Here is a 14,794-nt window from a genome sequence, read left to right on the forward strand (position 1 = left end):
TGCGCCTTGTGCCTGCATGGACTGGGCCGCTCTGCAAACTGAAGGACGACAGGGATCAGGTGCCAAGGGCAGGGGCAACGTTCCGGGCAGGGGGCGAGTCTGTTGGCCCCAGCACAGACCCAGAGCTGGGCCACCCTTGCCCTAAAGATCCCGCCCTGTGCCGTGCCAAAGCCTGAGCTAGTCAGTGTCACCAACGGTCCTACCCTCCTCCCTGTGTCACGAGCTGCTCTCCCAGCTGCAGGGCCTGGGCCTCCAGCTGCAGAGGAGCTGGGCTAGGTGGGCCAGACTGGGGCAGTTTCTCTCTCACTCCCTTCATAGCCAGACCATGGCAGTGACCACCTGCATGACAGGAAGCTCAGGTCCAGGCTCTGGACTCCGTCCTTCCAGTGTGCTCAGGCCTGGCGGAGGAAAAGCCTTCCCCTGGCACTGGTCTGGGGGCCTCAGCCCCCTGTGCTGGGCCACCACAGTCCCTACATAGAGCCTTTGGGGATCTTCACGTTCCCTGCTCTGGGTGGCCCTCACCCTCTCCCCTCGCTGAGATCCGTTAGGAATACACTGCCAGATTTCCCAGCTGGCGGGGAGGCAGCCTGGGGTGAGCCTGGGTTGTAGCTATCGGGTCCTGCCTGCCGCATCCTGGCCGGTGGGACCGCACCTCCTCAGGCCTCTCGTTTGTGAATCTGAACTTTCACACCTCCGGCCCTGGAGCGCGGCTCCAGATTTTTTACTTGACATCACTTGTGATCCCTGTGCTGGCTGAACGGTGGCCCCCTGGAAAAGATTCCTGTCTGTCTGGTATCTGAGAGTGGGACCTTATTTGAAAACAGCATCCCTGCAGATAGAATAGAGGTAAGATGAGGTCACGGTGGATCGGAGCGCCTCCTAGAAGAAGAGGGCGATTTAGAGACATGACACAGGGAGAAGGCTGTGTGATGACGGAGGCAGAGAGCCAGGGACACCTCGGGCTACCAGAAGCTGAGCGAGCCAGCATTCCAGGCCTCTGAGCCTCAGCAGGACGAGGACAACATGAGATCTGGGCCTTGAGAAGATGGTGTACCTGGGAGAGCTGGGAAAGGAGCCATGCCGGGGAGCCCCGAGGGGCATCCAGGCTGGGGACCTTGTGTGGGGTGGCATGGGAGTGGGGAGCGAGAACCGGCCCCCCTTCAGGAAGGTGGAGCCAAGGAGGGGCTGTCCATCCCTGAACAGAGACCAAAAGGCTCCTGGCAGCTCCTGGACCAGGGCCCGGTGCAGGGCTGAGCTCTTTTCTTTCCTGTGGTGAAATCCGGGTTGAGACTCTAACGTGCAAATTGGTTATAAACTGGGGAGCCCCTTGGAGACCCAAGAGAGCGCTCACAAAGCAGCGCCCTCAGTGAGGCCAGAGCCCAGGGCTCCACGGGGACAGAGGCTGCAGAAGTCCAGGACCGCAAAGCTCAGAGCCTGGGCGTCCCCCTGAGGATGCCGGCGGGCGTCTGGGGCGAGCTGCGGGCTACAGTGGACTGCAGCCTGCCGTAACTGGCAATCAATAAGTGAGTGGCTGCGGTCACTGGCCGCGCTTCTTCACCTCTCGGGCACCAGCGAGGGGGTGCCATCGGGCTGCGCCACCCCGCGCTGGCACGCGCCGCCCTGCTGCCGCAGGATCACCGCCTTCGCGGTGGCTGCGGCCCTAAGACCCAACAGGTGCACACCTGCCGCGCTGCTCCCCCGCCCCCCCGTGAGCCTCTGGACCCGCCCACGTGACTTCCCGGGCTCGCCCTGCCCCGCCGCGCGAGACTGGGACCCAGGCGCGAGATCCGTCCCGCAGGGTGGCGGCGCGCAGGCGCGGCGCGTGGCGGCCCGTCGGCCTCCCGGCCTGCCCCGCGCGCGCTTACGTCGCTCAGCCTCGTCCCTGCCGCTGCCGCCGCAGCCGCCGCCGCCGTTGCTGCCGCCGCCGCCGCCGCCGCCGCCGCCATTGGAATCGGCTCCTCGTCAGTGCGTCCCGTCCTGGTCGCCAGCCTGCGCCGGTTCGCAAGCGGCCCGCGCGCCCAGCCGCCGCCGCCGCCGCCCGGCCGACCAGCGCCCGGGAAGGAGGCGGCGGGCGCGGGGCCGCGAGAGCGCGGGTGACAGGCCCGGCCTCGCGGGGAGGCCCGAGCCGGCGGGTGCCCCGGCCCCGCGCCGCGTCGGCTGTTCATGAAGCATGTCGGCCACCAGCGTGGACCCCCAGGTAGCAGCGGGACCGGGGTCGCAGGGCCGGGGGCTTGGGCTCGCGGGGACAGGAGTCGGGGTCACGGGGCCGGGCCGGGGTCGCGGGGCCCAGGGCCAGAGGCACGGGTCGCAGGGCGGGGGGGCTCGGAGCCAGGAGCCGGGTGGGCGTCGCCTGGGACCGTGGGCCGTTCAGGCCAGAGCGCGCCGCTCGCCTGGAAGGGTTCTTGCGAATAACTTTGTATTTCCCTTCCTCGGGTTCTGTCCGCTCCCACCGTCCGGGCCTGTGGCGAAGCAGAGAACGAAAGGACAGGATACTAAAGGTGAGTGCGGTCGGGACGGTCCGCGCAGGCTTTGGAGCGGAGCTCGCTGAGGGCCGGGCGCACACGTGGGGGAAGAACAGGTGTGGGCAGGGGCGCCCGGAATCGCGGTTTCTCTCCCTCAGCTTAGGGGAGGTGAAACTTTCCAGTTGTTGGGGGAGTGGTAACAGGTCTAAAGCAGGGGCTTTTCAAGCAGTAAGAAAATAGGTGCTTTGAGCACTTCCATTCTTCTCCCCCACGGCCAGCGGGTTGATTAGGCGGGGAAGGAGCCCAGGGAGCTGCTGCTTGCCTGTCTGCAGCTCCAGGTGTGGGGCTGGCTCCGGGGTGACCGCCAGACCTTGGCCCTACCTGGTCTGGCCTTACCTGGGTGAGCTGGTGGCCTCACCCTGTGAAACCCGCCCGCTTCCCAAGTCTTTACAATCTCTTGGGATGTCCTGGCTGGGGCCAGACCCCCAGAACGCACTCCCCGGAGCGAGCTCCCTCCCATGGTGCCGCTTGGTCTTTCCTCAGAAGACTGCAGTCGGTGTGTGTGCTGTGTGAGCGGAACCAGATCCGGCCCCTCGTGTTTTCAGATTGGACGAGGCCCAGCCCGTGTCCTTCTCCCTTCCTTTCCTGGCTGAGCGCTGTGGCAGTGGCAAATAAGCACGGCCAGGTGGTAGTTCAGAAACACTGCAGCTACACGCTTCCTGGCTCCACTGCGCTGTTTCCTGTGCTCTGCGTGTGCAGTCGGGCTTTTGGAAGCACCGTCTCTGTCCGGCACACAGCAGCCTCAGACCACCTCCTCCTCACCAAAACCCAGCTACCAGTTCCTTGCATTGTTTTGTCTGTACCTCTATTTTGTCACCATATACCAAACTACAATTAATTTTTACCAAAAACGTAAGCTGAGTTATTGAAAGTTTGGTGTCACCGTTCTGATTAGCTCTGTGATGACTGTGGCCCTTTTTGAGTAAAAGCAGTTCCTGTAGAGGGGGGCGGACGTAAGCGTTACTGCCTTTACTTTCCATGATTAAGAGCAGTGTTTTAAAAACTCAAAGGTAATATCTTGCCCCTTCTCGTTCCAGTACAAAATGGTTCTTTGCATCAGAAGGATAGCGTTCATGACGGTGACTTTGAGCCCTACCTTTCTGGACAGTCAAACCAGGTGAGCGTATCTGCTTTGAACGTATTTTACGTTAGTTTTGATTGTGCTGCGCACTCCCCCGTTACTGCCGGGTCTCTCACTTCTCCGTCTTAAACAGCAAAGGAGCAGACTGTGAGCCACTGGAAAGAGTGGCCTTTTTCGAGCTCTGGATCATGGCAGTTGTGGCCTTGGAGAGCCGCTAAGAGCAGGACTCTGGAGCCAGACTCCAGCCTTGGGATCTTAACTTGCCCGCTGACTTGATGGCACTTCCTCGGGGGGCCTGCCCTCCCTGCTCCTGCTTCCTTTTCTGTAGGACGGGGGAGCTCCTGATAGACTTGTGGGGAGAGATGAGACGGTGCCCATAAAGCTTCAGATGCACCGCAGCGAATCCTGGCTACTGGTCTTCCTGGGTGTCGGTCGCAGGGTTTCTCAGTCTTGGCACCAGGGAAGTTTGGGGCTGAAACATTCTTGGCGCGGTGGGGGGGGGGCATTCCTGTGCATTGCAGGATGTTTAGCAGCCTCCCTGGCCTTTACCCATGAGGTGTCCTTAGTGCCCCCCCCCATGTGACAACCAGCGGTGTCTTGGCACATATCTGCTGGGGGCTAAATTGTGCTGGGTAGAAGCACTGCGCTAGTTGGAGTCCAAGTTTAAGCACAATCTCTGTCTCTTTTCTTGCTAAGCTACCCTTCTCTACAGTGTCTGAGCACTTTCCTCTCTCCCCGGCCTTTTTCCTGGCTGCGCCTGGCAAGTCAGCCGCGCCCTGGGCCGGACAGGGCTGCAGAGACCTGGCTGCTCAGTGATGGGCTTTGGCTCAGGCGTGGCCGGGAGTTACGTGGACTTCCTTCCTTGACTGTCTCATCGCTCCTGTGATTCGGTTTCGCCGGGTGAGGCATTGAAGGCTCACCAGAGTGTCGGGGGGCTGCTTCTCTACACAAGGAGGGTGTTTTCTGAGGCCAGAGCTGTGTTGCTTAGAGGGACGCTTTCACACGCGGAGCAGGTGAGGGATTGGTGTACACACACCGCAGGGCCCGTGAAACAGCTAGACAGCAAGGGCCGCTCCGCGGCACCGGGAGCCCTGCTCAGTGCCTTGCAACGACCTGCGAGGGAAGAGAATCTGAAAAAGAGCAGGTGCGTGTGACCCAGTTCCTGCCGTGTATGTGTATCTGGAACTAACACGACACTGTGAATCAGCTCTTCGGTTTACAAAAGCGTGGAGACAAAAAAAAGTAAAAAAGAAAAGAAAGAGTGAGGTCGGGGTTCCCCGCGTGGCTCAGCAGTGACAGGCCTGACCTGTCTCCAGGCGGATGCAGGCGGGATCCCTGGCCTCGCCCAGGGGGCTAAGGACCCCGTGTTGCCGTGGCTGTGGTGTAGGCCGGCGGCCCCAGCTCCAGTTCGACCCCTGGCCTGGGAACGTCCATGGGCTGCGGGTGCGGCCCTGAAGAGGAGGGAAAAAAAAGCGCAATAGATGGTTTTCTGAAGCCAGTGCGGAGTCTGCCGGGGAAGCCGCGCAGAGAGACCGTGGCGAGCCCCCGCCGCCGCCGCCGCCGCCCTGTCCGTGAGGACGAGTGCCATTCAGCTGGTTAAGCAGCACGACCCTGAAGAGTAAGTCTTATCGCGAGAGCTCCGACGGAGAACAGACGTTCCAGAAACGTCCTGCTGTTGCAGCCTGGAGAAGCATGCGACCCAGGGTGGGGGGCCCACAGCCTGACTTTCCTGGAGCTCCCTCCTAGACAGAGGAACCGAGGGCCAGAGAGGCCCTGGCGTGCCTGGTGGCGGCGTGCGGCGGGGCCCTGGGTCCCGAGTTTGCGGCTCGTTTCTCCACGTGGGCTGTGATGCGTGGGGAGCCACTTGGGATGGTTCCTCCCTCGGATGCCCCTGTGCGGCCACGAGTCCCATTCAGAAAGGCCAGGCTGCTGAGCACGCGGCTTCGTCTCCACAGAGCTGTCGTTGGCAGGAGCAAAACTGCACTTGTTTAAGGGGACGGTTCCCTGTGCGACTTCTCGCTTGGCCGCGTGCACCCCGTGGAGCTGTCGCCGCCCGAGGTGGTGAGCGGGCAGGTCAGTCAGTCCCGCGGTGCTCGCCTCTCTTTGAACCCGGACTTGGCTTGTGGTAGCCGCTGGGAGACACGGTGACTTTGTGATCCGTGGAGTGGGAGTCCTCGGGCGACTGGGGCACGACGACGTGCGCCTCTGGCTTAGGGAGCTGACCTGTACCGCGCGCCATGCTGGGACCGCGTCGGGGGCGCTGGCTCTCCCCCCAGGAAGGCCTGGGGCGCCGCTCCCCGTGGCCCCGGGAGTGCCCGGCTGGAGCAGCCCTGGGCCCCTTCCGAGGCCGGCAGCATGGGTTGGTCCGCTCTTCGAAGGGGACGGGGGGGGGGGGGGGGGGGGGAGGCTGGGGGGATCGCGGGGGGCTCTGCTCGTCCTGAGCCGGCCCCTGCTTTCCAGGGCTCTGTTTTTTCCTCGGAGGTGAGGCGACACGGGGAGGGCCCAGAAGTTCCTGCTCAGCGCGTGGAGATGGGCCCGAGTCAGGGCCGGGGGCTGCTGGCGGACCCCCGGCCGGGCGGCGGGCGCGGGAGTCCCGGCGCCTGCGTGCCATCCTCCGCAGCCCGGCCGCGGCGCCCCGTCCCGGCTGATGGGGACGGAGGAATAAAGCGCTCCTTTCCGTCTTCCCTCTTCAGTAACTCAGCCGTGTTCCCGGTGTAACAGACGCGCTCGCTGGTCAGAAGGTCATTTCCAGGTCCAGTGCCGACTGTGTGGGGTTCGTGGACGCCTGTCCCGCGCTGTGCTGGGTCGCGTCCTCTGGTGTGCGCAGGGGAAGCCGCCTGGCGGGATGGATTGGTTTTCGGTTCTGCGGTAGGAGCGTGGCCTCACTCTCGGCTGCACCTCACCATAGCCCTTCAGCTTGACCCCCATTGGAGGACGGGGTGCGGGTCCTCCAGGCCCGCTTGTCTCCCACATGCATTCCCTGGGTCCCTCCCGGGAAGGACTGAGTCCCTGAAGGACTCAGGTGCCACACGCTGGCCTGCTTCCTCTTCGCTGGACTGTCCTGCCTGGAGCCAGCTGCTAACACCTGGCCCCACGGTGGCAGTAGCTGTGGCAGGACAGCAGTGACACTGGGTGTGGGCTTGAGGGCCTTGCAAGTGGCTAATGTGTCCGCGCTCTCGGGTCCTGAGTTGGTGGTTAAAGGCTGAAGTGCAGCCCGGGGCCGGGGCCGGGGCCGTGTCCGGAATGCACGCGGCCTCTCCTTCCAGTGCCATCCCTGCCTGTGGAGGAGGCTGCATTACCATGATCAGGGCACTGCCCAGGCCGAGTGGTGGCGGGGGCAGGGGGAGGGCTGCGCACGCTGCAGAGGGTTGACCTGTTGTCCAGAGGCATCGTCACTGTTGTGGGGGCTGAGGTCCTTGCCCAGAGGCTCCCGGCTCGGGGGCTGCCCCGCCTTGCCCAGACCGCACCCAGGTCCCATTCCTCGGAGCAGCCTCTCCTGCGGGCGCAGGTGGATTGAGGGGCCAGAACCCGCCAGTCTTTCCAGGAAGGCCGCCAAGGCTGTTCCCTTGAACACGGGGGCCCTCTTGTCCCGGCTGTGCTCCCCGAGAGCCGTGGGGATTGGTGGGCACTGGCCTGCGTCCAGCGAGCTGCTGGCAGGAAGGAGCTCTGATCCCTGGAGCCCCAGGAGTCCTCGGTGGGGACAGGGAGGCAGGAGGTGGCAGTGGGGACCTTCATGTGCGGGCTGGGACGGGCTGAGGGGCTGGCCTGTTCTCGCAGGCCTTCGGGGTCCAGCTCCTCCCGTCCTCAGGCCTCTTGGTCAGGTAGCCCGGACCCTCCCTGGCTGCCGCAGCCCAGCTTCCGCCTGGGGCCACCGGCCAGTGGAGGGGCCTCCTCGGCGGGCCCTTGCTGGGGCAGGAGTCCTGGGGGTTGAGCGTGGGGTCAGGGCTAAGGAGTCCTGGGGGTTGAGTGAGGGGTCAGGGCCAAGGCCCGCAGCCCTGAGCGTCCTGTCTCCTGCTCATTAAAGCTGCCTCACTCTGTGGCGCTGTGCCTGCCGCAGGTTGGTGTCCTTCCGTGAGCGGCATGGCCAGTAGGTCAGGTCTGCTCCTGCCCTGGTCCCTCCCACTGGACCGCTCGCTCTCGCAGGCGAAGTGGGGCTTCTGAGTGGCTGCTGCCCCCAGCATGAATCCAGGTCGCTGCAAGTGACGCTCTGTGTTTGGGGCAGTCACCGGGTCGCCTGGGTCTTCCTCCTCTGTCCTGGCCGGGCACCCCCGGAGGGGGTGGGGAGCCTGTGCTCTAGCGGGGTCCCCCGGGTCGCCACAGCATCTAACGCGTCGCCCGCTTGTTTCCACAGAGTAACAGTTACCCCTCCATGGCCGACCCCTACTTGTCCAGCTACTACCCGCCGCCGTCCATCGGATTCCCCTACTCCCTCAGCGAGGCGCCCTGGTCCACTGGCGGGGACCCCCCGATCCCGTACCTCACCACCTACGGCCAGCTCAGTAACGGAGACCATCACTTCATGCATGATGCTGTTTTTGGGCAGCCCGGGGGCCTGGGGAGCAACATCTACCAGCACAGGTTTAACTTCTTCCCCGAGAACCCTGCCTTCTCGGCCTGGGGCACGAGTGGGTCTCAGGGGCAGCAGGCTCAGAGCTCCGCCTATGGGAGCAGCTACACCTACCCGCCCAGCTCCCTGGGCGGCACCATTGTGGACGGGCAGGCGGGCTTTCACAGTGACACTCTCAGCAAGGCCCCTGGCGTGAACAGCCTGGAGCAGGGCATGGTGGGCCTGAAGCTCGGGGACGTCACCACCTCTGCTGTCAAGACGGTGGGGTCGGTGGTCAGCAGCGTGGCCATGACGGGCGTCCTGTCTGGCAGCGGAGGGCCCAGTGTGAACATGCCAGGGTCGAAGCCCACGTCGTGGGCGGCCATTGCCAGCAAGCCCGCCAAGCCCCAGCCGAAGATGAAGGCCAAGAGCGGACCTGTGATCGGGGCTGCGCTGCCCCCTCCGCCCATAAAGCATAACCTGGACATCGGCACCTGGGACAACAAGGGGCCGGCGCCCAAGGCCCCCCAGCAGGCGCCCAAGGCCCCCCAGCAGGCGCCGGCCCCCCAGGCGGCGCCCCAGCCCCAGCCGGTGGCGCAGCCTCTCCCAGCTCAGCCTCCCCCTTTGGCCCACGCGCAGTATCCAGGCCCCCCTCAGCCGCCCCAGACCCGCTGGGTCGCCCCTCGCAACAGAAACGCGGCATTCGGGCAGAGCGGCCCCGGCTGCGGTGACAGCAACTCCCCCGGAGGCGCCCCGCCCGGCGCGGCCCCGAGCCTGGAGTCCCACCCGGTCCTTGAGAAGCTGAAAGCCGCGCACAGCTACAACCCGCGGGAGTTCGACTGGAACCTGAAGAGCGGGCGCGTGTTCATCATCAAGAGCTACTCGGAGGACGACGTGCACCGCTCCATCAAGTACTCCATCTGGTGCAGCACGGAGCACGGCAACCGGCGCCTGGACAGCGCCTTCCGTGCGCTGGGCAGCAAGGGGCCCGTCTACCTGCTCTTCAGCGTCAACGGCAGCGGGCACTTCTGCGGGGTGGCCGAGATGAAGTCGCCCGTGGACTACGGCACCAGCGCCGGGGTCTGGTCTCAGGACAAGTGGAAGGGCAAGTTCGACGTGAAGTGGATCTTCGTCAAGGACGTGCCCAACAACCAGCTCCGGCACATCCGGCTGGAGAACAACGACAACAAGCCGGTCACCAACTCCCGCGACACCCAGGAGGTGCCCCTGGAGAAGGCGAAGCAGGTGCTGAAGATCATCGCCTCCTACAAGCACTCCACCTCCATCTTCGACGACTTTTCGCACTACGAGAAGCGCCAGGAGGAGGAGGAGGTGGTGCGCAAGGTGAGCCGGGGGGCGGGGCGCCGGCGGGGGGCGGGGCGCCGGCGGGGGGCGGGGCGCCGGCGGGGGGCGGGGCGCCGGCGGGGGGCGGGGCGCCGGCGGGGGGCGGGGCGCCGGCGGGGGGCGGGGCGCCGGCGGGGGGCGGGGCGCCGGCGGGGGCGGGGCGCCGGCGGGGGCGGGGCGCCGGCGGGGGGCGGGGCGCCGGCGGGGGCGGGCGCCGGCGGGGGGCGGGGCGCCGGCGGGGGGGCGGGCGCCGGCGGGGGCGGGGCGCCGGCGGGGGGCGGGGCGGTCCCTCCGACTGGGTGTCCTCCGGTGAGGAACCACGGTGGGGACCGCTGTGCAGAGTCCCCCCCTTGAGGACTCGCACGTAACTTGCCCTTGTTCACGAATCGTGATCTTTCTACGGCGGTGCTTCCTGGTCTTGGTCGAGTCAGGAACACTCAGAATGTTCCTTGGCCCTGGGGGCCCCCAGGAGAGAAAGGCGAGGCTGCTGGGGCAAGAGGCCCCCACCGAGGGCCTCGCAGGGCCTTGCTCTCAGCAGGGGACACTCTGCTTAGAGGGTGGTGCTGGTTTTTCTCTCAAAACCCTGACCTCCTGCGGTTCTCGGAGGCCCGAGAGGCCCGAGCTTGCTCCGTGTAGGTAGTGGAGTGGCGAGGGTGGGTCTCAGTGCCCAGAAACTGGCCCAGGAGTGGGGAAGATAAGGACGTGGCACTTCGCAAAGCTGCTGTGTTCAAGAGTTCATTCTGAGGGTCTTCCTGCTTTTTTGGTATTAAAATGTCCAGTCCGGGAGCTCCCTCGTGGCTCAGTGGATCCGTGAATCCGGTGTTGTCACTGCGGTGGCTCTGGTTACAGTGGAGGTGCGGGTTCAGGCCCCGGGCCCAGGACCTTGCACGTGCTGTGGGCGTGGCTGGAAGATAAATAAAATGTCTTACCTTTCCCGAGATGTCAGTTGACAACAGCTGGGTTTTCAACCCTTGTTTGGTCCCCATGTTAAAACGCATCTCCCCCTCTGAGGACTTCAGTGTCCTGAGTAAAGTTTCAGGCAGAAAAGCGTGTAGCGGGACCTATGGAGAACACGGTGCCATCAGCTGCACATGGAAGTCTCCAGGCTGGGGGTCTAATCAGAGCTGTAGCCACTGGCCTGCACCACAGCCACAGCAATGCAGGATCCGAGCCACATCTGCAGCCTACACCACAGGTCACGGCAACACCGGATCCTTAACCCACTGGTTGAGGCCAGGGAGCGAACCTGCAACCTCGTGGTTTCCGGTCAGATTCGTTTCCGCTGCGCCATGACAGGAACTCCGCCGTGAGCAGCCTTAAAGTCGCACAAACTAACAACTCACAGTTTGCAAAACTGAAAACAGCTTGATCCACTCTCACTCCTGTGTAGGAAAGAGAAGGGCTTGCTTCGTTGCAGTTACTGTGAGTCTGTGGTTTTGCTCTCTGGGGTATAAAATGAAATGCTGAATTCTGCCTTTACGGGGATGGGACAGAGGTCATGCTACTGGTGACCAGGAGCTGGCTCTGTTGTTTTGGTTTGTTTTTGTTTTTGTTTTTTTTTTTTTTTTGCTTTTTAAGCCTGCACCTGTGGCATATGGAGGTTCCCAGGCTAGGGGTCAAATCGGAGCTACAGCCACTGGCCTACAGCACTCAATCCAAGCCACGCCTGAGACCTACACCACAGCTCATGGCAATGCCGGATTCTTAACCTGCTGAGCGAGGCCAGGGATCGAACCCACAACCTCATGGTTCCTAGTTGGATTCATTTCTGCTGTGCCATAGCAGGAACTCCCGGGAGCTGACTCTGTGTGTGCTTTGTTTTTTGCGCTGTGATCCTGGATGTGAAGACTCTGATGAGCTGAGGGGTCAGTTCCTGCCTGACATGGTTGGTGTTCAGGGTGCCTGGAGCTTGTGGCATGGTGGTGGATCCAGCTGACAGCGCCCGCATGGCGGAGCTGGAGGTGGAAGGGGTCAGCCCACGCTCAGGCCGTGGTGGCACGTTCACCGGCAGGGCTGTCCTCTGTCACTTTGCTGGCCTCATCGGGCTTCCGCGGGCCTGCTCCTCCCCTGGGCTGGGAATGCTCTGGAGCAGGTGGGTGCAGCAAGGACAGGCGCGGGCTGGCCAGGCTGGCAGCCTCGGTCCACAGGTGTCGGTGGGGCCTTGATCCTGTTCTCAGCCCCCGACCTGGTGCTGTCCCGGTGCAGCTTCCACCTCGAGCTCACGGGGCTGTGGTCTCCACGCGGCCCGGAGGGCTTTCCAGGGAGGGTGGGTGTGTCCTTAGGGTGATGTGTAGGGAGACGGGGTTGGACCCCAGGCTTGTGCGGGCGAGGCCTCCAGGAAGCCTACCTTGCTGTGTCCTGGGGCTCATCGGTTTCTGTCTGAAGTTTGACGCCATCGTTTCCAAAGGCTCATGATGCCCAGGATGCCTGGTGCTGAAGGTGGCATGTACCTGCCGTTTGGAGGGCCTGCCGACCTCCGGCGCCTCACAATCCATCTGACAGTGGCCCACTCCTAGGGGAGGCACCGCGCCTTGGGGCAGCTGGGTCAGTCCAAGCCCTGCAAGCTTCCGGCTCATAAATCTAGAAGCAGCCACTCCTGAGGGCACTTAAAATCATGCGGGTTTGGAGCGACGGGGACCGTCAGGCTGAGGATCTCCTTGTGTGTTGCGAGCGGCCACGGCGACCCTGTGTGGAAAGCGGGCCTTCGATGCTGCCAAGCTCCCCCTGGGAAGGCGCGCCCTCCGCTCGGCTGCCCACTCTGGGGTGGGAGGCAGTCAAGGCTCCGAGAGGCACCGCTTGGAACTCAAGAGAGAGGTCGGGACCTGCTCTCTGCAGGGGCGGTAGCTGAATTTTTTAGGAAAACACAAAACCCAGCGTCTCAAGCTCTCCAGTGAAGGAGACTCAGTTCTTGGCACCGTGGCTGTCGGCCCAGCCTGCTCACGCCCACGCGCTGGGGCTTTTCCGGGACAGGGACACGGCGTGGAAAGCACTCAGGTGTCCCCTGGGGGACGACACGGAGCACGTGGGGGAGAATCGGGGTATTTGTTAACCTGAAGGCACGTGCAGTCCTTTTTTAGCAAGGAAGAAGGGGCTCCTCCTTGCACCGTGCCTCCTGGGTGCAGAAGGTCCGGGACCCGTAGCCGGCCAGCCCCGGCCCAGCCGGGACCCTCGCCCGCCTCCTGCTCAGGGGGCTGGGGAAGCTGGGCCTTTGCGCCTCCGCAGCTGAGTGTGGCGGCGGCGCTGAACCGAGGGGCTGGGGTGGCTTCAGGCCCTGCGATGAGAAGGCGGCAGGCGCCCGTGGGGAGGGACAGCGCGGCGGGTCACAGGCTTGGTCCACAGGCGCAGGAAAGGAGGTCATCTCGAGGCGTCTCCCTGCCCGGCTGGCCGCCACGGGGAGGCCGTTATCGGACGCTCGGACGCACGGCCCCAGGGTCCAGATCTGGCTGCGGCCCCTCGGCTTGCGGGGAGTCTGTCTGCACGGCGTGGCCGCTCACGGTGGCGCCTCCTTTCCTCTCGTTGCAGGAACGGCAGAATCGGAGCAAACAGTGAGCACAGAGCCGTTTCCTGCACCGTCTGACACGGGACCGTGGGACCGTGGGCCCGGCACGGCGGAGGGCGTGGTGCGGGGCGCCGGCCCGGGCGTCGGCCCGGCCGGCCTCGTGCAGGGCTCGAGCGCGGGCCTTGCCCTTGTTTGTAGTTTACGTGTGCCCAGAGTGGCCCGCGTCCGTCTGTCCCCTTTCTGTGTGTCATGGTCGGTGAGCTCGCGGAGGAGGGCGGTCCGTCGGCTGATGGCTCAGGCCGACGGTGCGCGCAGCGTGAGTAGCCGTGAGGACCAAGCCCAGCCCATCCCAAAGATTTGTTCTCGTCGTCGTGGTTGCTTTCGGTGGCAGTCACGTTGTCGTTCTCACACTCACGGTCGTTTGACACCTCTACACGAGGCTCGCCTCACCCCTTTTGCTTTAATGGTGAGCGTGAGAAACCCGAGTTGCCGGGCATTTCGCGTGTTTTGTTTAGACATTCTTCGTCAGGATGCTCAGGTCGACAGGCTCGTCGTCACCGTGTCCAGCTGGTTCGCCGTTTCATCTGTTACCTCCTGATCTGCCCCTTTGATTCCGACCCGACAGAAGGAAAGGTTTCAGGTGTTCGGATTTGGCCACTGCGGTTTCCTTGGAACACCCGCCTCCCGCGGCGGCTGTCCCCTCCCCTCGTTGTCCCTGGGCGGGGGGGGGGGGGTGTCCCTGACACCGGTTTGCAGTTTTGTACCGGTACTGCTGAGCTTTCCCGTGGGACCTAGGAATCCAGACCCCGTGACGGATGGTGCCGCCGACTGTAAATTTCAGCGTGTGTCACTTTTCTTTTTCTTGTTGAATGGGTTCAAAAAAGCAAAAAACAAAACCCTTTAGAAACTGAATGTGCTGTCACGTTTTGTGGATCGAGGGGCCGCTGAGGACGTCGCGCGGGAGTTTGAGCTGGAGCCTGAGAGCGGCGCGCGCGCCTGGCTCGGGCTCGCCGCCTGCCTGTGCCGCGCCGTCGCGGGCCCCCCAGAACGCAGGTGCTTTCTGAAAACTTCACCACAGGTCCTCCGAGTTAAAGTTTAAGCTGTGCTATTTAGACTCGTATTTAGAACGTGTCACTTTCTCTGAACTGTTACTGCCTGTACAGAGTCACGGCCACAGGGCTGCTTCCCTCTAGGAGGTTACAAGCCTTAATAAACAAAACCTATTTAGCAGTCTGGTGTCATCTCATCCTCGCCCGTTTACCAGTTCACGTAACTGCAAAGCCAGGAAAAAGGATCCCTTTGCCGAGCCCGCGTGGGTCTCACGTCCGCCAGCCGTTTTCTTCCCGGCCTGGTTGCCTGGGCTGCCTGGACCCGTAGGTGCTTCCTGGCGGGTCAGGTGGCAGCAGTGCATGTGACAGCGCCAGGCAGGGCGGCAGGGGCCGTGACGGCATCAGTTGCTGGCTGGCCGGGTGATGGTCCTTAAGTGTTCCCAGCTCTGAAGGCTGCCTCCCACCTGCCAGCTTGGGCCAGCGCCTGGCAGAGGGCGGCCGCCTCCCTCATTTTCTGGGGCTGAGGAGGGACATCCAGCCTGGGCGGTGGCGCGGGAAGGCCAGCGGGGACATCGGGTCTGGCTTACAAAGCGCTGCTGCTCCTCAGGGCCCCCAGGCCAGCCCGGCCAGCTCTCTTTCTCCCCCCATCCCGCCCAGAGCACACAGAGTTGGGGCTCCTGACTGATGGGTTCTGAGGCCCGGGGTGCCCCATGAGGTCTCCTGGAGGCCCGACTGCAGGCAGCGTCCTTGCAG

General features: G+C 63.8%; 1 protein-coding gene across 1 annotated transcript; it reads left to right on the forward strand.

The window, feature by feature from the left end:
• The first annotated feature begins 1,924 nt into the window (after positions 1 to 1,924).
• On the forward strand, positions 1,925 to 14,222 carry YTHDF1 (YTH N6-methyladenosine RNA binding protein F1). The gene is made up of 5 exons (XM_047770664.1): positions 1,925 to 2,197; positions 2,474 to 2,498; positions 3,560 to 3,639; positions 7,955 to 9,493; positions 13,016 to 14,222. The coding sequence occupies exons 1-5, from the start codon at positions 2,171 to 2,173 to the stop codon at positions 13,040 to 13,042; spliced, it is 1,698 nt and encodes a 565-aa protein (XP_047626620.1). The 5' UTR covers positions 1,925 to 2,170; the 3' UTR covers positions 13,043 to 14,222.
• Positions 14,223 to 14,794: the final 572 nt, after the last annotated feature.

This window comes from Phacochoerus africanus, chromosome 3 (assembly GCF_016906955.1).
Source record: "Phacochoerus africanus isolate WHEZ1 chromosome 3, ROS_Pafr_v1, whole genome shotgun sequence".
In the NCBI taxonomy this organism is placed as follows: domain Eukaryota; kingdom Metazoa; phylum Chordata; class Mammalia; order Artiodactyla; family Suidae; genus Phacochoerus; species Phacochoerus africanus.